Raw genomic sequence first — 27,639 nt, 5'->3', positions numbered from 1 at the left:
CTGAAGACGACATTCAGACACTGCAATTTCACTCAATGAAACTCAGAGCAAACATTTTTGTCCACGGTGAAATTAGCCTTTCTGTGCTCTAACTGAGCGGTAGAGTATTTTTAACTCTGGCTGTAGGGGCAGTCATTTGTAGCTTCATACCCTAACTTTTTCGAGGATTAGCAGTATCATGTTTGTGAATCTCTCACTGGAGCGCTAAAGTAAAATCAACTACCAGTTCGAAGATAAACTCAGCTTCAGCATGCCTATATTTGCCTGCAGTTTGGTTATAGTTTTCTCAGATTGAAGAACCCATTACAAAGTAAATTTGCAATTTATAGCTACTGAGGTTGAACAGCTCAGTATTTTCTCATTATTCTTCCTTAGCTTCAGCTAAGCAGTGGTATTTGCAGCTTTAAATAAGCAGAAATAGTTTAAATTCATATTTATTTGAAAAAAGCAAGTTGTTAACTAGCTTTCTAACATTGCTTTTCATCCAAAAAGGAAGCTGAAACTAGTTTAAACAATTTTTTTTGCAGGTGCCGACATGATTTACTTGTACTAAAATGAATTTTTTACTGACTTTCAGTATGAATTTCATTTTTGGATACATATTACACTTTTTTGTTGTTTTCAGGCAAATGCAATATAACAAGGAGTTGCTGTATTATTATTGTTATTTATCTATTCAAGGATTAATCTAGCTGTTCAGCTTATAAGATTCATGCTAAGGATCTTTTATTTTGTGATGTCTTTGAGAATTAAGGTTTAAATATAAAATACAATATTTCTGGATAACATAATCTATTACACTGAGCATAAGACTTAAGTTTTTACTTCAGAACTCGATCCTCTGATCATTTCTTGAGGAATGTATGATCCTCCATAAATGGAAACAACTTCCTCTTTACTCAAAGGTGTAGTCCCTCTAAAATTATAAAAAAGACTCCTTAAAAATTTTTTTTTTAAGAACAGAAATGTTGAAGCCTTATTATAATTTAATTATATAGATTAAGACTGAAAGAACATTTTACTAAATATTAACAAAAGATGAATAATAAATATGAATACACATTAGTTTAAAATTATAAAAATTACAGAAGCAAATATTTTATAACTTAAAAATTTACTTTTTAAGTTCTATCAAATTAGACAGACAAACTATCAATACTTTTATGCTATTTTATTTGATATGAAAATCATTATTTCACTTTTCCATAATTGGAAAAAATAATGTCTTTCATAAAGAACTACAATGCGAAAAATACATTTAAAACCAATATACAAAACCATACAATCATTCTGATTTCAATTTCTTATTTTAAAATTAAAATGCTTTTTAATTACGTTATGAAACATTTTTCCAACATCCAAAATTTTGGTCTTTATTGTACAATAGCAGTTTTAAATTTTAGTTCTGGTTACATGAATACTTTGAGTATCTACAAAAAAGCTTTCAATAGTATGTGTATCATGAGTTTTTTTCCTTAAAGATAATCTTAATTATTATATATATATACTGAAACAAAATAAAATAAAATTAGAAAAGAATAAAATAAAATAAAATGGAGTAAACCACAAGCCCAATGTTGTGCAAAGCAGCCAAACAAACAGTCAGGTAAATATTACAAAAAGCAAACAATAAACACATAAGGGATTTACAAAATCAAACAAATAAGAATACTAAAACTAATAATAAGACTAAGTTGATGAAGCCAGAACTCCTCAGCGGTGGAATCTTCATCCTAAGGTCAAAAGACCCAAAATTTTAAACTAAAAACTAAAGTGAGGATGTTCAGTTCCAAAAAAGCTAGCATTCAGGAATACATAGGGCTAAATGCACTATATGCGAAAAATGAACACAAGATTTCTTGGAACTAGGACCTAAAACTCCACACTGCAGTTTCGTCTCGACTATTAGAAGCCAATTTTTGCACAACATTGGGGTTGTGGTTTACTCCATTCTATTTTATTTCATTTTATTCTTTTCTAATTTTCTTTTATTTCAGTATATATATATATATATATATATATATATATATATATATATATATATATATATCAGCCATTATCACATTTTAGCTCATTCGTGTATATAAAACTTGCCAAGAGGTGATGACATAGACAGTGGCAACAGAATGAACAGCGCCAAAAGCGGTAAAACTTATTTTGATTAGTTAATCAATTAGATGTGACGAAAGATGTAAGACATGATTAGCAAACAGCAAACTGCTGCACTCTTTTATTATCATTTTTGTATATATTAGTAATGTGTATTTTAGTAACCATTAAACATTTAGCATCTGTTCATCAAGAATTATGTCATCAATGAGTTGTGTGATAATGGAATATAACATTAGTTAAATTGAATGTAACATTTTCAAAGCTATTATCAATGGTTCAGCATCCTACATATATATATACTTAAATCTAGACCAAGTTAGCACCAAAACAATTCAAAATAAGGATCTTGATATTTATAACTGGATTTAGAAAAAAAAACATTTAATTAACAATGGATACATTTGTATTGTTTTTACCTAAAAGCAGCTTGATTGGCATTTTCAACCATACATTGATACACTTGGACTGGTTTGTTGCAAACTGATTATTTGTAAAAGGAATACAGTCACACCCTGTTAACACAAACTCGCATAACGCGAAATTTTGCTTAGTGCGAAATAAATGCATTCCCTATCAGATAAAACTACAAATTAGTGTTAAATCAATCACTTAATACAAAGAGAATTTAGACTAAATCCCGCATAAGACGAAGAAAATTTTAAGGTCTTGAAGAAAAAAGGGAAAAGAAAAAAGAAAATCCTCATACTTTTACATGAAATTACTTGTGAAAGTTGAAAGATCTGTGCTTGAATGCAAGCGACATGGATGACAGCGAGAAAATTCCTCTCCTTGTGTAGGAAAATCGGGAAACCTGCACATTGCATCAAGAAAGTATGAATTTTAGTTGTAGACTATGCTTATCGTGAAAAGCTTGGATGAACAATGAAATCTTCACCAAGTGTCTGACAAACCTAGACATAAAATTTTATTGTGGAAAAAAAATGTCTAATTCTGGACACCTGTTCTGCACATGTATAGGTTTGAGGTTTAAAAGCGATAAAGTGTTTTTTTACCTGTCAACACTGCAGTGAAAATCCAGTCTTGCAATCAAGGAAAAATCAGTTGTTTGAAAATGCAGTTGTTGAGAAAAAGCCCTAATAGCCATTGCCTGTTTCGAATTACTTGTGTTTCTTACTTGAACTATAAATTTTAATGATTGGGTGTACATTTTTGTACATTGATTCCTATATTTTCTGAGACATAAAAACAGGATTGTTAGAATTTTGGTCAGTGGTGGTTTTAACCATGGAAAAAACCAGTTAAAACCGGCTTGAATAAAATCTATTTTGTCCAGTTTTGGCCATTAGGCGTGTATATAGGAAATAATAAAATTTAAAATCAAAATTAATGAGCACATAATTAAAAGAAATATGAAATATCAATCCTATAATCAGTCACTATTCATTATTTAAGTAAACAGTTCATTTTACCCCCTATGCAAGTAATAAATGACTGTTCCTAATGGCTTGTCAGATCATAATTTTTCAAACAGTGTAAATAGCAAAATTCACACTTGTTTCAAAGTTTTATGCACACAAAATAAATGTCAAATTTAATAAAAGTAAATTACTTATTTTTTAATACATTGAATATATGTTACAAGTTTTATGAAGAATAGCTATCAGTTTATATAAGCTGTTCATTATTCCTACTAAACAAGTGTTCCTTTATCTTCGTTGTGAATAATTTTTAATGTTAAAAAAAAATAAAAGGTTGCATTTAATCAATAAATCACTTTTAAAAATTATTTCAATTATGATAAATACACATACTATTCCTTTTAATCATGCATTAAAATGTGCTATATTATGCATACAAACTGTATGTATACACATATTAGTGTGCAATGCAGTTTTGGCTGGTTTTAACCGTTTTTTGCCAGTGGGTTTCGTCCGGCCAAAACTACAACCCTGCACCAAAAAAAAAAAAAATCTTTTTTGCATACACAAAACCCGGTAAATGTCGCAATCGGTTAACGAGAAATTCGGTCAACATGAAATATTTTGGCGTCCTCGTCGAGTTCATGTTAATGAGGTTTGACTGGGTGTATAATACAATAAATAAAATAAAAAATCTCTCATATAACAGCATAACATACCTGAATACACTTTCAAACTGAATTTGGTGAAATGAATCAATCTTCATTAAAAGGCCCTAAGAACAAAGGGAAAGGAATATTAATTAAGATTTATTTTAAAAATCCAAGTATATAAGTACAATAAATGAAATATATTGCTTCTTATTTCAAAAGAAAAATAAAACAACATTGTGTATCTTGCAAAGAATATGTTTATTACTGAACACACATTTATGATAAAATGTTTAACTTGATGAAAACTTAAAAATATTAAAACTACCTTTGAAATGTGCAAATAACAACAAAATGTGTTCTATAAAAGAATATGACTGAAAATCATATGCTTTAAAAGATTTTTTGAGAGTTTCTATGTCATATGTTTCATTTAAAATCTGTAACACAATTAAAACTGCTAATATATAGGAAAATGATACGCCACATTTACAACAAAAACTTAATTCAAACAAAACTAGACATGTCAAATTTAATGTTATGCATTAAGGATCAAGTTTTAAAATTAAATGTATAAAAAAAAATGTTCACAACTTGAAAAACACAAAAAATTACCTGCTGCATGTCATAATGCAATCCCCTGATTGCAAATCCAGGTCTATAGTCCAACTGCCGTATTTCATGTGGATACTAAAAATTACACACAAAAAATGAGAAACAATTGGAAATATGACTACATTTGTGGGTTAAATTTCATAAAACAATCCCATCAATAGCAGGAGATGTAAGAATAGTTTCAATGAAATATTGGTAAATGAAAAACAAATACATTGTTTACAAACCAAATAGAGCAATTTTAAGTATCTTGCACAACACTAGAGGAGGGCGGCGTTCTTTTCAGTGATCCCTTCATCAAAGGATCATTTATTCTTTTGATTCGTTCATTCAACTCGTTCATTTGAACGACTTTGTTCATTTAAAAAAGTTGCAGGTGAACTCTCTGCACAACATACTCACGTACATTCGATATGTTACATTAAATCAGCAATATTCTTTAAAAGATAAACAACTAAAATATTCTAAAAGTAAGAAAATATTCCTATGAAAAATGAATGAACCTTTATTTGGGTTTAGATGTGTAAAAATGTTATGGTTCACTTCGTAAGATATTTCTCAGTTGCCGAATGGTAAGATATGTTTTCCACTTCAAAAATCGCAGGTTTCATTTCAGCATGTCAAAAAATTCAGTTTTTCAATTTTACTATACAAGAAAAAAATAAATTGTTTGTGACGTCAGAAAATTTGGAAAATTGAACTTGCGTGAAATAGTGCACTAATTCTTAATAGAAATATATCTCCAAGTGTAATATGTTCACAGATAAAACAAAAAAAGTGTCGCAACTGACCTTTTTTGCCCCCAAAACAAACATGGTAGTTGATAGAGAAGTTATAGAAGACAAAAGATTGCCAGAAAACTGATAAAAGGTATTTTTAGAAAAAAGAACGGTCGTTCATTTTTTAAGTGAACGAACGGATCCATACGTTTTAAAGATTCGTTCTTTTTGACCCATTCGTTCATGAACGATACATCCCTACAAAACACCAGCAAACTAGTTCTCACAGTGCAGTGCCAATACTAAAAATTAAAGGAACTTCCATGACTTAATAAAAAGCTCCTTCCAAAATTAAAAAAAACCCTTTTGTTTGACTGAAATGCACACATCCTACGTATTTCGTTCCGTATAGTATTAAAATTTCCTATTTGACTAATAACAGCTGTCCCTCAAAGCTCCTGATCCCTTGCCCCCAAGAAAAGAGAGCTGATTTTTAAAGCTGAAGATAATTCATGGTATTATAATAAATTAAATGAACAGTGTCACAATCATGTCAAAAAAATACATTAAATACCAAATAAATGGCAAGATAATAGGGCATTTCATGCTTTTTGTTTATCGGCTGGGGTGCGTAATGGTAAGGCGCAGGGCTGCAGAGTCGAAAAGGAAATGGCCGACTCCGACCCCTGGATTTTGAAATGCCCGACTCCGACCCCTGGATTTTGAAATGCCCGACTCCAACTCTGACTCCGGATTTTTTAAGTTTTTAATTGTATTTTTTCAACTCCCTCTCTCCCTTCAGGGGAAGGGGGAAACCTCTAAACAGAGATTGAAATATTAATTCCTTTTAGTGAAAATTTTGCATTTTGTTTTTTATTGTAAACCCAAGACGCATACAACGTTAGAAATTCAATTTAAAAATCAAATTTTCCAATAGTTACGAGCTAAAAAGTGAGGTGACTTAAAAATCCCTTTTAAAAAATTTGAAAAGGATTATCTGTAATTTGCCACCCTTTAATGTTTAGCAAATAGATATTGATCAAATCGTGTGCTTTCAATTTTTGAAAGCTGTAATTTGAGAGAAAAAAAGCTTTTTTTCTAAATCCAAGTTCTTGAGAGGGGGTGGTTTGCCCCGGGTGACACCCATCTGGTAGATGAAACCCAAACTTAATTTCAGAGTTTATAAAAAATATAAATACTTTAATTCCGAAAATTGTCGTGAATATATTTTCAATTATATTTCATCAATAAAATTTCAACAAAAATAGGGCACATATTCGTCAGGAGCTAATTTTACATAAAATGCGGCGGTATACAAATTTGTACGAATAGCTTTTACTATACCTATATTTCTTCTTCGCTAAATTTTTAATTTAAATTTTGCTGGCTGCTTTAGAATGAACCTTAATATGAAGATTTAAGGATTAGCTGCAATTATTGAGTGTTGTAATCAAGAAATCATTTACACTTATTTTGCTCCATACTTTTTAGTGAGAGCCAAGCTTATAGAAATAGTCTTAATAAAGTAAAAAAAACATTAGATAATTTCATCAAATCTTTTGGATTCGTGCTAGAATTTCTTTGAATTTGCCGATTACTCTTAAACGTTTCAACCTATGCTACGGGCTTCGATTTACTACTTTGTTTCGTTTCTTTTACTATTTTATAACCGAGATCGAACAAAACACTATATTTCTATTTTTATTAGAAAGTGATTACTTGAAAATATTAGGCAACAAAACCGTTTGCTGACAGTTGCTATTAGTTAGGTTAAAAAACAAGCAAACTAGGAGACGGCTACAGAAAGTTCGGTAAGCACTCAAGCCAGCTGATTGCCATAATGAGTTATTTTCTCATTAGTAACCTTTTTACAGGTAATCGAACCAATTGGTAGTCAGTTTTAAAAAAAGCAAGGAGAGTCTGAAAAGGAAAGAAAAAAAGAAGGTCGGAGTCGGCATGTTTTCTAACGACTCCGATCCAACTCCTTTACCCCAAAATCAGTCCGACTCTGACTCCACAGCCCTGGTAAGGTGTTAGCCTTCTGTGTCATGGTCCGGTATTCTGACCAATGGTGACCAGTTGGTGGACTTTTGAGATGCAGAAAATCGTTAGTGCCCATGTCGTATGATTATGCAGCATGTAACAGTTCCCTTGGGTATTTGTTTTCTTTAATTACTCTTGGCAAAATCAAATCCCCAGTGCAGTTTTGCAATGGAAAGATCCCAGGTGCCTCCATATAGTTTGAAACAGAGCATCAAAATTATCTGCCTTTGACATCTGCACCTTCATAGTAACAGGGCAAGACTGGATGCTGTATTGAGGAATAGTACTAGGTCTGCAAAAGGCTAAATAGCCTAAAGAAGTCCCATTGGAAAGGGGAGGGGGGGGGGCTTTATGTTCCTGTTGGAGGGAAAAAGTCAAGAGAAGGTTGAAAACATTGAAATATTATTTGAATCAAGGGATAGGGAAACAGAAAAATTACCTTAAATTTGTTTATCAGCCAATCTCTTCCCAAGTCATATATCAAGTAATGAAGGGATTCTTTATAAACTGCAAGAGTATAATCATAATCAAATCCATACACTTCAATTTCAGATAAATCCAGTTCATTGTTTGCAAAGACGCCCAGGGGATTAACATCAGGAGGTGGCAAATCAGCTGAAATTATTAAACAATAAATAACTAAAACTGTTCACAAACATAAAAAAAATGTTAAAACATCATTAAAAAATATATATTTATTATTATTTTTTGATGTTTATAGATCTTAGCCCAAGATTCTTTGCTGTAATATTGTAATTTTAGTTCAGTTTGGCTTTTAAAAAGTTTTTGCACAGATGATGGAGTGAATTTCTGAAATTAAAAAGAATTTGAGGAGATATAAAACATGAAAAAATTGCAATGACATTACTGAGTACACAGAAGTTAAAAGTACAAAAGAACTCATCAGATTTCCAAAGATTGAAGAGCTTTTCCAGAATAAAATTTTATGTAATAAAACCAGGGCCCAATTTGAAAATTTTAGAACTGCAAGTAAAACAAATCTTTGGGGTCCCCTTGAAGGCAATGGCAAACCCTATTTTAAAAAAAAAGATACTTAGGCCACCTTCCGTCCCAAATCAGTTGTGCAGTCTGCACCATTTTTTTTTTGGGAGGGGGGGGGGGCTTGGGCCCCATTGATCCCCTTCCCTGTGAAACCTTCGACATTTGCATGGCTGTAGGCTGCCATCCATATTCATTCAATATTAAAAGGAAGTTCTCAAGTTACTTAATTTCTTTATCAATGTATTTGTAATATGAAAATTATATAAATAAATAATTACAAAAGATTCAAACATCTTGAAGTATTGTAAATTAACAGAAATAAAATAAATGCCATACAAACTGCTTATGCAGGGTCACCTGGAGAAATTATGGGTCACTCTTTTTCCGGGGTAAATAATGGTCACCAATTTTTTACTGTTAAAAATAGTTTTTACAAAAAAAAAAAAAAAAAAACTAACTGTGCTAAGTCATCCTTATACATTCAATTTTCCTTTATCAAAGTCAAAAACAATGCAACAATGAAGTAAATAACAGAAAAAAAAAGTTTTTACACTTCTATAAAAACATCTTCGAAAAAGATTGCCTCGTTAAATCGTAATTTTTTTCAAGATTTGTGTAGGTGAAATACTTTTGAAGGAACAATTTTGTTGGTGTTGTTTTTGAATAGCAAATGGTCTAAGTTTTTCATACCAACATACATTTTTTTTCTCTTTAAAAATAGTATTAAAAGTATACTGATTTATATCCCAGTTTAGTGAGGGAATTCTGGGTCACTGGGGTAATTCTTGGTCAGTATAGTTTTTGATATTTTAGATGTTTTTCTTATTTATTTCAATGTGAATAATATCAGTATTGATTCAACATATCCTTTTTTGTGCCAAACTTCCATTCAAAAAGAAATTTTAATGCTCCATGCGCAACATTGGATGATATATCATCTTCAATCACTGCTAAAATATGCCCTTTTGGCTAGCGAATCAATTCCAGCTTTGAAGATAAACTATTTCAGCATGCAATTATGGCACACATTAAGTACTAAAATAAGAAACAATGAATCCCTACGGTATGAAATAAGGGGAAAAATTTAATAGTTATAACAAATATTGTATCTTGGAACTGCAAGAGAAAAAGAAGCAGAAGAGAAATCAAATGCAAAACACAGATGTAGTCATCGAGAAAAATTCTGAACAAGCTGATTTAGATAGCTCCTAAATTCAGAATGAGATTATTTCGGAATTGTTTATAAGAACAAGAAAAAGCGGGAAGAATCTGCAATAACTCAATTGTCAAAAATATTCATTCTTGAAAAAAATGTTAAAAGAAGATAGTGTTACAACCGAATTCATTCTGTACTTGAACATCAGGTAGGCTTTGTAATGAATGATGATAGTGAAATATTCTACGATGGGAAAGTAACCTAAAATTTGGACAAGGAAAAAGCAGAAGTGAATTTTCTGGAACAATGTGCCAGAAATTTTATTTGTCCAAGCAAGACATTTTTAGAAGTAATTTGAAATAAGTGTATTTTTTTCAGTGTAGTTAATTCAAGTAGTAAAGAAAAAACCTTGCAACTGACTGAAACATGATTGATGAAGGAAGCATACAAATACTAAAGAAATTTCTTCACAGAATCGTGGGCTTAGAGCAAAGAGCAATAACTAATTGTTGTCGACTAGCAAGAGTAACATCAAATTATTTCAATTATAATGTCTTTAATGTGTAATTCTTCTTTAATATAAAATTTTTTACCATTAAAAAATCTCCTTGTGGGCTAACAAAAAATAATTTAGAATGGTTAATTATTTTTCGACAAGGATTACTTTAAAAAAAAGGGGTGACACATATTTACCCCATGTGTGACCCATAATTGTCCCAATACGATGTAATTCTTGGTCACTCATTTAATTTAAATAAAATAAATAATAATGCAATTTTAGGAAAAGGGATTATTTGAGTAATTTCTAAATTATTTAAGCTTACTCCATGCCAAATTCAATCATTTTATCTATTACACTTAAGAAAATATTAAGATGCTTTGTGAATAGTATATTATTCATAAATTACTATTTATTCAACACATAGTTTCCTACAAATACATTATTAATCAAATTTATTTCTTAATTTAAGAGAAAAAAAAACTGTGTGACAAACATTTCACTGAGGTTACCTTTCTCACACTTCAGATAACACCTTTACATATAAAGTATGATAACATATATAACACTAAAATAGCAAACATTAAACCAGGAGTGAATACTAGGAGGAGTCATGACTCCCTTGCCCCCATACAAACCCTCAATACCTTCGCAATAAGGAAGATATTTTGCTTTAGGTTTACACAGACACAAAACATAGGAAAATCACTAACAGAACTAAAACTAATTCAATACATTTCTGGAACTGAGGATGGAGTTTAAAACAAATTTTACAATCAAAATAATAAAGATTAACAAAATAAGGTCTTTATGGTTGAGAAAAGCTGAGAAACACCCTAATAGCACAGTTAACTACAAAAAGATGCTTATCCAACCTTTGCTTTGCGTACTGGTCAAAAATCATCATTTTAGTGCAAAACAACAGCAAGTGTTGAAAAAGCAACTCAACAACTTACAAATTTCAACTTGATCAACGTGATGTTGCAGTGACAACCTCTAAGGATACAACTGCAACAATGTCCACTTAGTTGTGGTTTCACTGTGTCATAACACATCATATTTCTGTTTTTTTTTTTTTTTTTTTTTTTTTTTAAATGATGTGATATTCGATATAAAAACTTGTTGGAGGATGGGTATAAACGATAGTGATTTAAAGTTTTTATTTCTGCTTAGAATTTCAACCATTTGTCTTTGCCACTTTAATATTGTTTAATTTATGGTGGTGTGAAATGTGCCCCAAGCAAGTTCAAATGTATCCCATCTAGGTGCACATGTAGGTAATTTTTTGGCATAGTTAAAAAAAAAGTTTTTACATCTTCTAATATTTGAGCACTCATATTTGAAGGGACTTTAAGTGTAAGATTATGGTTAGCAAGAAAAAAAAAAAAAAAAAGAAAAGAAAAGAAAATAAAAAAAGGTTAGTTTAAATGAAAAAGTTTAGTTTCATTTTTTTTTTTTCGCCCCCTGCTTGCTACCACTTACCAACCCAGGAAGATTGCTTCGCAATCTTATTTGATCCTCAAAGACTGGAATCGTCAATTAAGAAGAATCAAATTCAAAACGCGTTACAAGTTTTGTTTGGCACAAAAAGCACTCCTTTCCAGAGTTTTAAACTAACTTGTACAAACTTGCAGAGCAGCTCTAGGTGTTAAGGGGATAATGCTCATGAACATTGCAAAATGAGTTTTGTATTTCAGAAAAGTCGCTTTCAAATTCATGGTCTCTAGTGACATATTTTGCTCGTAAGATAAGGGCTTGAACTGAGTTGAGTCTAGGATTTTCTGTTAAAATAGGAACCCTTGCTGTTCTAATTAATTGAGAAAGGTGGAACAAGCGTTATTTGATGCAGAAAAAAAAACTCTTTTGAACAACATAGAATGTTAAGGGGTGTGGGAAATATTTCACCCCTTTTATAGGCAATTTATGTGAAATTTTAGCTTAAAAAATTAATTATAAAAAAACTAATTTGAAATTTAAGATAAAAAGCCCCAGGTGCTAACCCCCATGGCTTGAAGTAATTTTGTACCAAATTTCAAAGCTGTATGTGCTATTAAGCTTTCTTGGATGCAGGCAGAGCTCCTTTCAATTTCTTTGACCTTACTTTTTTTGTTAATTATTAGATAAAGAACGTCCACATGTAACGTTATAATATGACGGTTCCATATTGATTTGAAAATAAATTTCTAGAAACCCTATCTAAAAAGTGTCCAAAGGTGCCTCACCCTAATTAAATTTTTTTTTCCACGAAAAATTTTTTTTTTTGCACACTTAGTTTAATGCTACACACTTTTCACTATTTGCACATTATTTGAAAAAAGTGGAGCACTTGCATGCATTATTCCAAATACTACTACATAAATAGGTCGTTAGTCATAGAAACAAATGTGTAAATAATACAATAAGATGTGCATTTTATAACATAACATGACGACATTGATATGACCGCCAATAAAAAATCGATTTAAATGCACAGTCATTGAAAAATTTTTAATTATTTTTTTGGCTGAAAGAATTTTTATGAAAATTTACAAAGATATCACAACCAACAACGTTCATTTTATCTCATGTTTACCTTCATATGCTTGCTTTGCAACGTAATACTTTTCTAAGAGACTATCTTTCCCTGAAGTCTTGCTTCCTGAACTTCTGTTGCAGAGTAAGAATTTTCCAAATGAGCTTCTGTTGGATAAAAAGGCGGGTTTGTAAGAATATTTTTGTCGTGATAATATTAAACACGTTCTTAAAACATTTTTAGCAGACATGCTGAGAGATTTCTCCTCTTTGTAGGTAAACAACTTATCAGTAAAGATGTTTTTATGCTGCTCTTTATGAACTCATTGGTTTATGGCCCGACTTGATCTTACCCAAGTAGTGGAAGCAAATATGTCATGGTTCTGTATTTTTAAATTCTTTTGTGTGAGTATGATAGAAACTTTTAAAATTACAAAATGCCTCAAATAAAAAATGATCTTTATCAGTGTAAATTGTTAAAAATCATAAGTACAAGAAATCAGTCAATTAACTGCACCCGTCGTTTCAATTGCTGCTGCTCTAACTGTTTGTAAACAAAAAATGAGAATTGGAGGAAAAGAACAAAATTTAGTCAAATAAATCGATCACAGTGCTCTGTAATTTTATATAAACCATTTAATTGGACATTTGGAAACACAATGTCGTCTCTCATTTCACACTTCAAGTTGTAAGTATAAAAAGAGTCTTGATTAGCAATTACTGTTCTTAATCCACAGTTCCATGAATTTCAGATGTTCTCTGAGCTACTTTACTTAACTCATTTGTAAATTTTAAGTGATTGATTCTTCATAATTTCTTTTGTGCTTATGAATTGGCTGTTTTTTTCAAAGCAATTACCCTCTTGCCTTTTATTTACATGATTTCTCAACTCATTATTTCATAAGAATTGTCTTCGTCCCAGCTTGGGGTGGTAACTTGCAGCTATTACTTTTTTAATCTTATTTAATTAATATTTTGCTTATCTTCATAGATTGTCTTTAAGAAGTTGTTATGGAACTCAGATTGGAACCAGAAGCATTCATATTATGAATAACCCCTTGTATTTTCGTTTTACACCTGCTCTGAGGCAAGTAGATTTACTTATTATTATTATTTATTTATTTATTTTTTTAAATAGAAAAATTCTCTTAGGAAATTCACCTTTTTTTATTCTTTAGAATTATTAATTTCTACTACATTCTCGGCTCACATGGAGCCTTAAAAAAAAAAAAAAAAAAAAAAAAAAAAAAAAACGAAAATTTCTCCAAAGAAATTCATTTCTCGAAAGGAATTCACCTTCACGGCTCCTTTTTCTTTAGAACTATAAATTTCTACAATGTTCTCGGCTCAGTTGGAGCCTTTTTTTCTTTGTAGTTGTATCTATAATTCTGTCTTAGATTAAGGTGCATACACATATAAAAATAAAACTTTGATTTAATGATACCCGATTTAGCAGTTTTTTCAATTTAAGGATATATTTCACTGGTCTGGGTTTGACTGTATTGTATATGTCTATGCTTCTTGATTTAACAATATCCTTGATTTATCAAAATAACTTTTTCTAGTCCCTTGACAGTCGTTAAACCATAGTTATAATGTGTGTGTGTGTGTGTGTGTGTGTGTGTGTATATATATATATATATATATATATATATATATATATATATATATATGTGGTCACATAGCATTTTGAGGCCAAAACTTCTTATTTGGTGCCTAAAGTATTGGATTGCATTGAAACTTTTTTTCTCAAACCATCCTGATTGAATCCCATGCTTGAAAAAAAGAATTAATTTGAAAAAATAATTTTAAAATACATTCAAGTTTGCCTTTGTAAATAAAATCATTTTCTTCTGTTTATTTTAGTTTTTTTTACATATATATTTTTAAACTATGCTAATAGAAATACCATTTCACTTTAATAGAGATTTGTTAATTTTCTAATTCTCATTAAAAATATTGCTTTTATATTTCATTTTAACATCTTGAAACTTATTCTAGTACCTTTATGGCACCTAAATTTAAATATTCTTATTTCATGTGCTGGCACACTTATCGGCTTTAATAGATAGTTTAAAATCCTTTACTCATATGGCAGCATTTCTCAGTACATTATTTAGGGCAATCTCAAATGCTGTAAAATCTCTGTAAGTGTGCCAGATTGTGACACCATTGCCGTTGTTGGTAATATTTGTATCTGAATGTATATGAAGATGGATGGTGTTCATGTTAAACAAGACACCAGAGAACTAAGGACTGAGCACTGGAGTACTCCAGCCCATAATCTCTTTGACTTCAAGTGTACATCATTGAACTTTACAGGAAATTTTTTGGCTCTAAGAAAATATTATTTGATCCATATAAGAACATTGTCTTTTATTCCAGTGCTGTAAATAATGCATGCAAGTTTTTCCTGCCTGACTGTCTAATGCCACTGTTAAATAAAAAAATACCACTAAAAATTTTCTGTATGATTTTTACTAATGGTCATCGATTGTTGATTTTCTCTGGTAAAACAACCAGTGATGGCAAAGGGGGCGGGGGCAACTGCCCGCCTTTTTATGGTTTTTTATTTATTTTATTTTCCATTTTAGAAACCAAAACCAAAAAACATAAGAAAGAAAGCAGAAATGTCAAAATTTTCAGAACATAATTATTTGTTTTACATTGTATATCTGTTTACAAAACTCTATTTAGCCTAAGCAAAAACTTTTTTTAGTATGTATTCATTCTTTAGTATTAGTAAATCAATTGTTTTACTTAAACAAGCCATACCTTTCTAACAAAATTATTACCAAGTTTTTGACGCGTCAATATATTTCAGGGTAAATAATGTAAGTCTAATTCATGTCTAAGAGTTTCTTTGGAAAAAGTTATTGTGTACAAAATTCATCAAAATTTTAAGAAAAACGTGAGTTAAGTTGTGAGACTTGCATCAATTTCCACTTATTTGCTTTGAAATTCCCAAAACCAGCCATAACAGAATTTTGTACTTTTTTATTTTTCTTTCATATTTTGCTGCCGCTAAAAGTCCCATGGCTTTTAGTTGACTTTTTTTGCCCCCCCCCCCCCCTTATAAGCCTCAATCATTGCCACTGAAATTAACTGATTCACGGTGCTATGTTTCGCGGCTGCTTAATAAAAGTAGAGTCAGTCGTGCTTTGGAAGGTAGCCCATAAGTTTACAATGAATAATATGTTTCATAAATATACAGAGGATGAAGGTTAGAGAAATCCTTTCCTGGCTTAAAAATGGGTATAATTATAAAATTCTTCCAGATCTTGGACAATTGTCCAGTGTGCAATGAAGCATTAAATATTTCAAGCAGGAATCTTTTTGTATTTTCACAAAATGAATGACACTCTTGAACGAAATCCACATCAGTGTCATGAGGACCTTTCTGGGTCAAAGTGGGGAATAGCTAAATCCAGTTCTTCAAGAGTAAAATTAGAAGTGAAAATGCACTGCCGTGCTAAGCGCAAGATTCGTATCTGCACCTGAGTTCAAAATGAGAAATTGCCTTTTAAAGTTTGGCGCCTCCATGTAATAGATTCAGATGAAACATTTTCTGATTTAAAAAAAAAAAAATCCTATTGACAAATGACCATAAAACATTGTATTTAGGTGAAATATGTAACAAAAAAGTACCTTGTGACCGTAACTCAATTTTGATAAAAAAGTGCAGTAGCGGCAAAACTGCTGTGCCAAGTACAAAAGCCGTATTTGCACCTGAGTTGAAAATGAGAAATTACCGTTAAAAGTTGAGTGTCTCCATGTATTTGATATGGATGCAGCTTTTTCAGAATTTTTTAAAACATATTTCAAATTCACAAATATCTGTAAAACGTAGTATTTAGGTAAAATATGTGACAAAGAATCACTCGGTGACCCTAACTAAATTTGATAAAAAGTGCAGATAACGACTTTTGTGCTTAGCACGGCAGAACCGTCCTTGGCTCTATTTCTGTTAGATCTAAAAGTTATTTATTCATTTTACCTATGCTCTTGTTTTAATTTCATCTTTTTCGGTGTATTTAACTTGTTCTTTGTGTGATTTAATTATTCATTTATGTGATTTTTTTTTTCTTTTTTAGTGCTGAACCATTAAGGAAAAAGCGTAGGATTGATCCTGCAGTTTTGAGAGAAAGAGCAGAAAAGAAAATCAAAAGAATTCAAAGAGATATTCGGCGGCTTGAGAAAGTTGCAAAACAATTTAAACCGCTAGCAGAATTAGAACCTCCTAAAACAATATTAAGAGAAAGGTAAATTTCAGAGTCATGATGTCATACAAGCATTTTGCTTTAGTATAGCAAAGTACTTCAGATTTTAGGCTTACCTCATGCAACCTGCTGATGTTTTTTTAAAATCAAATATTAAGGGGAGGTGGGGCACGTTGGTCCGCTTTTTTACTTATCGTTTTTTATCTCATCAAAAAATTTAATGAACAGTTCGATTTTCTACAATAAGTTTCACTAAACAGTTCTCAAACCCGCAGATTTTTTTGGAAGCATTGAATTAATTTTTTAATGGAACCTCGTAAAGTGGACCAACGTGCCCCACGGATGGGGTACCTTGGTCCTCCTGGTGGGGCACGTTGGACCGCATGACTCAAACAACATTTGTTATAATTTTAGTGATTAATACTATTAACTTTGTAACTACCTTATTCCCTGTTGTATGTAGAGTGAAAAATATTAAGTTTAAAGATCAATGTAACATATTAATTGATTTTCTGATAAATCATCTTTATTTAAAAACATCATTCAGCATTCCCCATTTGTACACAATTATTTTTTAAAAATCAAAAGAAAAATAACAGAATATTTTTATGATTATTGAGATTTAAGAGAAAAAAAAAGTTTTAAAATTATGTGGGGTAGGTTGGTTGGGTTCAACATGGCACTACAAAGAATGGACCAACCTACCCCACCTTCTTGGTCTGAAAAAGTGATGTCATAATTTTTTTCTTTTTGACAAAAAATATAAAAAAGCCAGTTATGTTGAACTAAAGGAACTTACTTTAAGAAAGAAGTTCAATTTTTTTGCCCTGCAATCTTGATAAAAACAATTTAAAAATTTTTTTACAGTTTTCTGAAAATTACTCAGGACTACTGAAATAACACTTTCTGGAATAAAATTTGTTCCATATAACTGTACCATGTGATTTCATTATAGGATTTGTAGGACCATAGGTGCCATTTGTTGGTCATTAAATAAAATAAAAAATGTTAATAGCATTGAAATAATTGAGACCGGTTCAACGTATCCTACCTGCCCCTACTTGAAAAAAGTTTTTTGAATTGAAAGACTTTTTATTGCTTAGCTTTTTTTCTTCTTCTATGAAATTGCAAATAAAATATTGCTCCCAAAATGAATTATTTATTTGTGCTCAAATTAGATTTGTTAGATACAGTTTATTGGTTTGATTACTATGAAACTTCTCATCAGTGACCACATATCATTCTGAGAAAAATTGGGCATTTTTTTCATACAACTTTAGAAAAATAAATTTTATATCCTTTATCTCTCTTCTTAACTTCAGAATTTGCTGCAATATTTATCTTTGTCTTTCTCCATATAATACTTTTGAGTACCTTTTTTAAAATCTTTTAACTGATGTCTCCAAATAACACTTTTTAAAACCTACTTTTACTTCTTTTAAGTGATCGTGCAAGGCCTCCAGTTCAGCTTTCTGATGCTGAAATTCAAGAAAGAGCAGAGATAAAGCAGCAATGGGCTGTTTATAAAAGAAGAGAACATGTTGCAGAGCTGAATGCTATACAGAGCCTAATATCTGCTCAAGAGAAAGCTATGGATGCTTTACAAGAAGCTTCACCTGAGCTGTACGAAGAGGCTTTACAGGTACTTTTGTTTGTATATCAGGATGAGTAATAGATTTTTGTGTATCCATAGTAAAAATTTTTAACATACGTAATGTGCTAAATTACTCATAAAAATAAAATATTCTGATGGATTAAATTTAAAATATATAACTACTAAATGCGGGTGTCACCTGTGCCAATTTGCAACTCCAGAACTCAAATATGCTACCTTGTGGTGATTAATAATACTTATGCATTATGACTTTCCAGAATAGTTTTCTACAAATTACATTTTAATAGACCCATTTGCATAAAAATAACAAACATAAGTTTCACTATACCCAAATTGCCCCGTGGATGGGGGAATTTGGGTATAATGGTTAAAGAGACAAGCATGGTTTTAATAACTATCTTACTCAATGTTTTCAGACTTAGGTTGAATGTAAGTACAATAGACATAATAGGATAGTATTTATACTATTTTTTTTAAGTATTAAGATAGATTTTAGACTGAAAATAGCTCAATATGACAAGCCGTTAATAGACGGGAAGTAGTTTTTTGTTACAGAACATTTAAGCAAATTTAAACAACCTTCTAATTCATTTTTAGCATATATTTCTTTGGGTAGTGAGGATGCACTTACATGCCAATGTTAGTAGTCCAATAAAATTATTATTTGTCCTTCTGATTGTTAAAAGGTAATGTATACCTTAATTTCCTCATGTTTTTAAATCATTAATTGCATGAAAACTAATTATGTTAAATGTTTCAATTCAATGCTAAATTAAAGAAAACGTATGCAATGTCTACATACCTAAACTTCAAAAGCATAGAGTGGCATATTAATTAGCAGCACTAACTAGAAGTAGTTGATTTCACTGGATTGACATCTCCGAAAAATTAAATTAATTTTTTTATCAACTTCAAAAAGAGTGTTGGCAACATTTTTTCAGCATATCTTCATAAATAAGGATGATGTTTATAACTGAATTTTTGCAGGTGTATCAAATGAATAGTTTTCATTTTATTCAATAAAATATAACTTATACACAAATTATCCCTACTATCCAAGTTACCCCAACAGACCCTATCCTAATTACTCATTCACAACATCATTGCAATTCCTGCTTTGGTGTTGTATTACTGGCAGTCTTTACAAAGGGCAACTTGCTTCTTTTTATCAGATCATGGTGAATCTTTTCCAATAGTTATCGGAGTATATCTTGAACTACACAGACTGTAAAGAATAGTTAATGGTCAAGCCTCTTGTATTCCCTTTGAGATCAGGGTTGGCAAGTTTCTGCCGAGGCGGTTAAAACCACTGGTAGAAACCGGTTAAAACCGGCATGGAAAAAACCACTTTCTGCCATTTTGCGGCAGAAACTGACAAAAACTCACAAAATGAAAAATAATTCTTGATATACAACAGAAAATGCATGGAAAAAATAATTAATTGTTAATCAAAGTACTGTAATTTTATTACAAAGTTATCACAATTCAAAATCAAATGTTAACATTGTTTGGACCCTGCAACTGCCTCTTAGAAAAGGTGGTTTCAAAAATCTAAACAGGTTCTCAATTTATTACGCACAAATGAGAAATTTTAGAATATTCTTAAAACAGAAGAGCTAGCAGACAATGCATCAAGGAGCAAGCAATGTTCGTGAAACTTTCATCTATTGTATAACTGGTCCACCATGTAGTAACTGGGGTTGTGGTAAAAATTTGACTGGAAAAATAAGTTTTGAGAAATGGGGCCAATTTGTTTTGCAAAGCTGTGACATTGGGTACAAAATTAAGGGAAGTAAAATTCTGGCACTTTCCTCTTGAAGCACATGACATGATAATTTCAATCACATATTTAGAGGAAGCATATAAGTGAGCAAATTACAATCAGTAATGCCTGTTTGATTTTGTATGTCACTCCTCTTTCCTAAGCACCCCTGCATGATTTTTTATCCTTTGTTAAATTAATCCAAATACTACTAGCCTCTGCAATTGGAAAGTTCCCTTTCTGAACTAAATCAAGGGTACTATCATGAGATTTTATTTTTTTAAATGATGAAATGATGTTTAGTTTTTTAGATTACTTAAACAAATGTCATTTACTAATTACTTGAGTTATTAAAGACATTTTTAAGTTTTTGCCAGTTTCTGCCGGTTTTTACCGGTTATAACCAGTTTCTGCCACTGGCACGGCAAAAACTAGTTTCTGCCAGCAGAAAGTCAACCCTGTTTGAGATACTTTAATCCCTATGTTCTATAGCAGTGGTAGGCAACCCGTCGATCTGTATCAACCAGCCGATCTCAGGGCCATTTTCAGTCGATTGCAACAACATTCTGTGTCATGTTTTTTGCCTGAGAAAAATATATATTGTCCTCTGGAGAAAAAAATGACTAAACTTCCTAATCAATACTTTTTAAAAACTTTTAATGATCACTTGAAATGCCACACTTTTTAAGTTTCAGGTAAAATATCCTTTTTGCTTTTTGTTCTTGAAAACTGTTCACAAAAGTTACTATAAATTTACGGATGAAACTTGATATGAATGCTTTATATATTTTCGTTGCAGGAAAACATTAAAATCAATTACTTTGCACTGAAAATGTTAAATTAAGTGCATTGTCAAAAGGCCCAAGAAAGCAAAAACGTTGTATTTAACGGGGTTTTGCTAGTGGTGGCGAAAGGGGGAGGACTCCCCCCCCCAAGTTAATCTTGGTGTTTTTCAAACGTGAAACGTAGATCCATAGTTAGTTTGCTTACCTATCGCTGTTCTACAGTAAGTGTTTAGATGAACTTAATATTTTGTAAGAATTCACATTTGATTTGTCAATTCATTCAATCCAAAATCTTTGCACATTGAACATAGCTTTGTGGCTTTGAACGTTGATATAGCAGTAAGACTGACAAAACCCTATGCAAGACACAATTTGACTCTTTGATTTTTTTTACTTCCTTTTACAAAAAAGGAAGTATTGCATTCGCGAAAAAAATTTCACTCAAAATTCGGCCTTAGTTTCCATTTTGCTCACCCCCGAATTAATGTTGAGTTTTTTTTTTCAACCCGACCACAAGCGGATAAGTGCCTAAGAACGTATAGACACCCGAAATATCCATTTTGGCATTCCCCGAGTTAACTACAACAACTTTTCTCGTGACTTCCATATATATGTATGTGGGTATGTGCGTATGTATGTCGCATAACTCAAGAACGCTATGTCCTAGAAAGCTGAAATTCAGTACGTAGACTCCTAATGGGGTCTAGTTGTGCACTTCCCTTTTTGGTCGCATTCGGATGTTCCAAAGGGGGTGTTTCACACCTTTTTTGGGGGAAGTCATTGTTAATTTCGATGCAAACTCAAGTGGTGTTATAATTTGGCCGACACTTTTTGATATATCGACAGTCTTTTGGTCGCCAAGTTTTGTCGCCAACTTGGCGACAAATTTGGCGTTTTTTTTTAATTTTAAATCTGGTTTCAAATAGGCTACTATTGGTGATATTTAGAGAGTTAACTATTGAATCACGTTAAATTTTCCAATAATGGGGAAATAATATTAAATTGGCGTAAAAGGAAGTCATGTGATGCACACATCAGTTCGTTTTTTACTAGCTTTGCTGACACCATTCTCCTTATTCTACTGTGTATTTTGTGAGATTGAATTTCTAAGAATTCTGGATTCTCCAAGAGAGTGAAGATTCTCCATTGAGCTGCCATTTCCCCCTCTTATCCTTGTCATAATTGTGTATCCAGCTTGCAATGTATGAGATGCGAAAATTGCAATAGAAATTACAGGCTGTGAATAAACTTCATTATATAAGAGAATCGTCATCAAATTCTAGAAAGCTGATATTATTGCACAAGAAAATAGGCTTGTTTAGTTCTGAACAAAACTTCTTGTTCTTTTATGAAATGCTTATGGACATTTTTTAACCTTTTCTTTAAAAAGAAGATATGCTATTTATTCTAAACAATTTGCAAATAAAGATTGTTTATAATTCTGATACCTGCAATGAAATATATTTTTCCACAATTTCCGAACAGTTTGTGTGTCGAATGTTTTATCTGAACAGTATAAAAATATTTTTATGCATATTAAATTTAAAGATAAATTAACTTAACTACTTAACATAATTTTTAAAATTGCTTTATTTTCTCAAAGTGTTTACAACCTTTTTAGCATTTATTGAAATCCCCGTTCCTTTTTCTTTTTTTTACAGCCTGATCCAGCATTAGTACCCTTTACTTTGAAAGGTCCTGTTGAAACACCACCTGTTGAAAACTATGACTATCCCGATGGTGATTACTTTGATGTAACAAAGCAATACAAACCTATAGTTCCTTTAGATCCTAAAAAACAACGGAGATTGGGTTTGCTTCGAAAGAAATAAACATTTTCCTTTGTATGCAGTTAGTGTGCTTGACTACATATTATTATTATTATTATTATTACTTTCTTGTAAAATTTTCAAAGTTGTGTACCTAACGAAATTTCAACAGCATTGCATTTTTGTTCTCAAAATCATTTTTATTTGTCAAAATAATAACAATAAAACATAATTGTAATAAAACATTCAATAAATTCATTGTAGCATTAGGGTGGTTCAAAAATACATGCAAAAAAAAGTTTCTTGATACCGGGACACCCCTCAATATTTTTAGACTTGTGGATAGCAATAAATATACTGGAAGAATTTTTGTTTCCTATTTCAACTGAAAGAGGGTGCTCAACCCCTTCCCCCAAACTTCGTCAGTATGGGGAGGGGATTTAAAAAAAAAATCATTGAACTAAAAAAACAATGCTACATATTATAATATACACCAGTAATATGTAGCATTGTGGGAAGTTAAATGTTTCTAAATTTGTGTCATTTTCTATGTTATGGCTAATGTTAAATTGAGGGGTCATTGAGCAAGCTATTAAAATTTAAGTAAGAATCTACAACTTTTACAGCATAATACTATTAGTAAGTCTAAAAGAAATAGGGTGTGTCCTGGACTCTAGCTGAAAAAAAGTTTTTTTGAACCACCCTAAGTTGCATATTGTAATAAACAATACACAATACATTATTATATACAGTAGACTCTGGAAAATTTGACTTACAGTAAAATCCCAATACAACAAACTTCAAGAGACCGCAAATTTTGCTTCTTGCAACAGGAATTTTGTTTCAATGGCAGGGCCGGATTTAGGGGAGGGCAGGCGGAGCTACTGCTCTGGGGCCACCACAATAAGATTTTCACAAAATATTCTAACTTTCACGGGTCAGCAAATTTTATGTTTTTTCTCCCAGACATTTTTTTTTATTGTACTCCTACAAAGAATGCTTGCACAAAAATAATATTATTATCGATATATCAGAAGGTCCTGATTGCAAGTATCCATTTACTATCAATTTTGTATTTGATCGAGCATTTCAGTGGCAATATATTTTTTTTTATTCATTTAATTTGTAATTTGTACCTATGAGTTAAAGAGAAATAAAGTAAGTAAAAAAAAATCCGAAAAATGGTTTACTTTGCAGGTCATCCTTACAACTTCTCCCTAATTGAGCACAAACATTTAAAAACTATTTGACGAAATGACTTGAATGGAAATTTTTTAAATCGAAAATATCGGATATATATATATATAACAAAATATTCGAATATCTATCGAATTATCGGATATTTTCGAAAATATGATGATCTTTTCGAACCCTGATTAGGGGCGTCCACTCCTTCGTTGCCTCCGGGCCTCCACACTTCCAAATTCGGCCCTGTTCGATGGAATTCAAGCAATGTAGTGGCAATCAAAATGCAATAGACTTTTTTTTTTTGGTGAAACAGACATTTTGTTGTATTGGTATAATCTGTAGTGAGATTTAACTGTAATTGTTGTAACCTTTGAAAACTCTTGCCAAATGCAATAAATCCTGCATGTTTTGATGCGTTTGGCAATAGCATATTGATAGTAAATGACCCTTGAACACGCTAGGTAGGTATTTCGAAGAAGTCAATGGATTTCAACTCTTTTCTATTTGTCTATATTGCTGCCTGAAGTCAGCAAGCCTGTATCAGTGTGCTCTTCACAGAAATCTTGATATCCTACTTCTTTATCAAGAACCAAAAAAACCAAATACCAGTACAGCAAACTGAAAAATCTCTTTTGGGTGATCAGTTTCGGACTGTTGGAGCTTTCTTTTCATGGTATGGAGCATTGTTGACTATGATTTCACGCAAGTCCAGAATAATGCTCCTGCATTGTGCTTTGTATCAGACGTGAAGATTATAAATTCAACAAATACAGTAACAAGATGAAAGACAGCGAAGATTATAAATTCAACAAATACAGTAACAAGATGAAAGACAGCGAATAACAATGTGGTGGCAATTTTTCAAATCAACCCTATGAAAAAGACAAAATTATAGTTGGGAAACCTTCAAATTCCTTCCTGGTCTGGGAAAAAATAGGCTGTGAAATTTTTTTGATCTTCAGCACATGGTCTAACACAGATGGCAATGCTCGATGGGGCAAATTAAATTTTTTTAATCAATATATACGTAAACTATGAACCTCTGTGATAAAATTAAAATTGCATACAACAATATTAAAAGATCACACATTTTTTTTTTCTTACCAGGTGCATATTATCTAGTTCAACCCACTAGCACAGCCATAATTACCTTCTGGAGGATTAAAAAAAAAAAAAAAACAGTTCTTACATGTGTATTAACTACTGTATTAATATTGGCAGCAATGTTAAAATGAAAGCCTCTGTTTTTTTTTAAAACTATCTTTGGTTCACCACTGATTCAACCCGCAGAACTGTGACACCTGCAAATCATTTCAGAAACTAGTCCATTCAAGGGCGGATCTAGAAACTTTTTAAGGGAGGAACGATTGATATACAGTGAAACCTGTGTAAGTTGACCACTCGCGGTGCAGTACTTTGGTGGTCAACTTAGACAGGTGGTCAACTTACAAAGGGCAGTAATGATTTTTTTTTATTTTTTGTCATTTCTTGCACCATGTATTTATTTTTTGAATAATTCCCCCATGTTCTTTCTGTTCAACTCACTTTCATTGTTTAACTTCATTGAAAGTGAAACAATAATTAAAAATACTAATCAAATAATTTTGTTATTTTTTCCTTGTTTTTAAATATATTAGACACTGGTTTTAGAAATTCCATATGTGCCGGCTAATTTTCTCTGGCTTTCTCCATTTTCAATTAATTTTAATATAATATTTCATACTTTTTTTCAATCTCTAGTTCATTTAACTTTCTTTTTCAAGCCTTTTTTGTACAACTTATAGCAAAAAGAGCAACACACTCGACCAGTTAATAAAGGCAAAATTAAAATGCCCTATCTCTTAATCCCTTGCACCAGAAACATGTAACTTTAGTCATTAGCAGGCCCATATCTGCGTATCCGCAGTGCGAGGGCCCGCGTCCTTAAAAGGGCTAACGGCCCTAGAAATTGAAGAAAAAATAGAATAAAAAACTAGCTTATTCACTTTACAAATAAACACTGCTGGCCACTAAGGAGGGGCCCTACATATTTTGTAGGACCCAAACTGGGTCCTAGGGGGTACCCAAAATGTATAGATCCGGGACTGCTGTTTTTTAGCACAATTCTTGTTGTGCCGCAACATATTGCAACTGAAAGAAAAGACTGAACTTTTCTACTGACACCTATTTTCATTGAATAGAGTACAAAAAGCTATCTCAAATAGAACAACAAATGAAAAACAAGTTTGGAGAATAAAGAGCAGCATAAGCTTTCTGCTGCTGTTTAGTTAGTAAAATGCTAGTCTGTCATCAAAGCATTAAAAACATTTTTGGAAAGCTATCAAAAAAAAGAAATAATAATAATAATAAATAATAAAATAAAATAATTTGTTGAAGAAAGTTTTAAAAAAATAAACCAAGTGGTCAACTTACAAAGGGTTTTTTACAATACTCCAAACCAAATTTGGCGTACATTAGTGATCAAGATAGACAGGTGGTCAAGATAGAGAGGTGGTCTAGTTACGGAGGTTTTCCTTCGTTATATGAGATAGGACTAATTCTGTTCCTGACAAAAGTGGTCAATATAGACAGGTGGTCAACTTACAAGGGTGGTCAACTTTACAGGTTTTACTGTATATATTTTTACATACCTTTTTCCCTTTACCACATATTCTGATTTACACATGTTGATTACAAATATTTCAGGCTTCAATTTCGAAACATTTTGAAGTATATCCTCCAGTCCTCTCCCTTTCTCCTAATATCATTGAAGATAGTCTAAAATTACATTCAGCTTAAAAAACAAAAATTTCTGGAGGCGAGTTCCCAAGGGAGAGCTGATCACTCCCATCGCCATTCCTTAAAATGTTATATCGGCATTTTGGCGATATTAATGTATTTTTTTAATAATTTCAACAAGAGAGAAAATAATTCTACATCTGTCATATTAGATGAAAAATAAAATGCATTTGTTTTGAAATAACGCTTGCTACAGGGGCGGATTCCCCCATCCCCCGTAATGCGCAATTTTAAATTACAGAACTTAAACTAAACAGCAATTTGGTTGGTTATTAAATTGAGGGTTAACAACGAAAAATAAACTTAGTTTAAGCTCAAGTAAAATTTGAATGTACTGATAAATAGGTGGCTCATACTGGGGATAGATCTTTTGTTGCTGGGTGAGAAATACATATTCTTACCACTAGATCACATGGAACACATAAAATGTTGACGTTAGAACTCGTATCCTCATCTTCCATCCTCTACGAATCTTCGGCTAGATTTGTATCTAGTCAGTGGCTTGGAGGTGGTAAATTAAATAGACGATCGGCACTACCAGACTAAGTCTTATACATGAATTCACAAAATCCAGAGTCGCAAATAATATAAACAGTTCTAATGGAGACTAGGGGCGTATATGTGTCCCCGAATAAGGGAAATCTGTAGAAACCCCAGATTGTAGTGGCGGTGTACGCACCCCTTTGAGTACCCCATACAGCAAACAGACAACTGCTGACTGTTGTTAGCGTCACATAACCTTTATTTATTTATTTATTTATTTTTGAAAGAGAAGCTCTTTTAAAGAAATTTAGGAATCACTATTCGCTTTTGAACCTGTATCTTTTACAATAATG

At 31.6% G+C, this 27,639-nt stretch overlaps 2 protein-coding genes across 2 annotated transcripts in view; one reads left to right on the top strand and one right to left on the bottom strand.

Moving 5' to 3' along the window:
* Positions 1 to 12,937, bottom strand: part of LOC129219498 (5'-nucleotidase domain-containing protein 3-like) — a 28,898-nt gene extending 15,961 nt beyond the window's left edge. The window contains exons 1-5 of the mRNA XM_054853872.1: positions 12,748 to 12,937; positions 7,958 to 8,133; positions 4,757 to 4,831; positions 4,211 to 4,266; positions 826 to 916 (exon numbers count right to left, since the gene is read on the bottom strand). Of these exons, the coding sequence (XP_054709847.1) occupies positions 826 to 916; positions 4,211 to 4,266; positions 4,757 to 4,831; positions 7,958 to 8,133; positions 12,748 to 12,937 (588 nt within the window). The remainder of the gene's footprint in view (positions 1 to 825; positions 917 to 4,210; positions 4,267 to 4,756; positions 4,832 to 7,957; positions 8,134 to 12,747) is intronic.
* Positions 12,938 to 13,229: 292 nt separating this feature from the next.
* LOC129226028 (39S ribosomal protein L40, mitochondrial-like) lies at positions 13,230 to 23,056 on the top strand. Its single transcript, XM_054860607.1, has 5 exons — positions 13,230 to 13,374; positions 13,678 to 13,773; positions 16,781 to 16,948; positions 18,350 to 18,548; positions 22,730 to 23,056. The coding sequence occupies exons 1-5, from the start codon at positions 13,346 to 13,348 to the stop codon at positions 22,898 to 22,900; spliced, it is 663 nt and encodes a 220-aa protein (XP_054716582.1). The 5' UTR covers positions 13,230 to 13,345; the 3' UTR covers positions 22,901 to 23,056.
* Positions 23,057 to 27,639: the final 4,583 nt, after the last annotated feature.

Source organism: Uloborus diversus, chromosome 1 (assembly GCF_026930045.1).
Source record: "Uloborus diversus isolate 005 chromosome 1, Udiv.v.3.1, whole genome shotgun sequence".
Classification (NCBI taxonomy): Eukaryota; Metazoa; Arthropoda; class Arachnida; order Araneae; family Uloboridae; genus Uloborus; species Uloborus diversus.
This window is presented reverse-complemented; position numbering and strand designations above follow the sequence as displayed.

What these genes read in the sequence shown, in the direction of transcription:
- LOC129226028 (XM_054860607.1), top strand. Translation starts at nt 13,346, where the DNA reads ATGTCGTCTCTCATTTCACACTTCAAGTT. An exon ending in CTCATTTCACACTTCAAGTT is followed by an intron (nt 13,375 to 13,677) that starts GTAAGTATAAAA and finishes TTATCTTCATAG; the next exon opens with ATTGTCTTTAAGAAGTTGTT. An exon ending in CGTTTTACACCTGCTCTGAG is followed by an intron (nt 13,774 to 16,780) that starts GCAAGTAGATTT and finishes TTTCTTTTTTAG; the next exon opens with TGCTGAACCATTAAGGAAAA.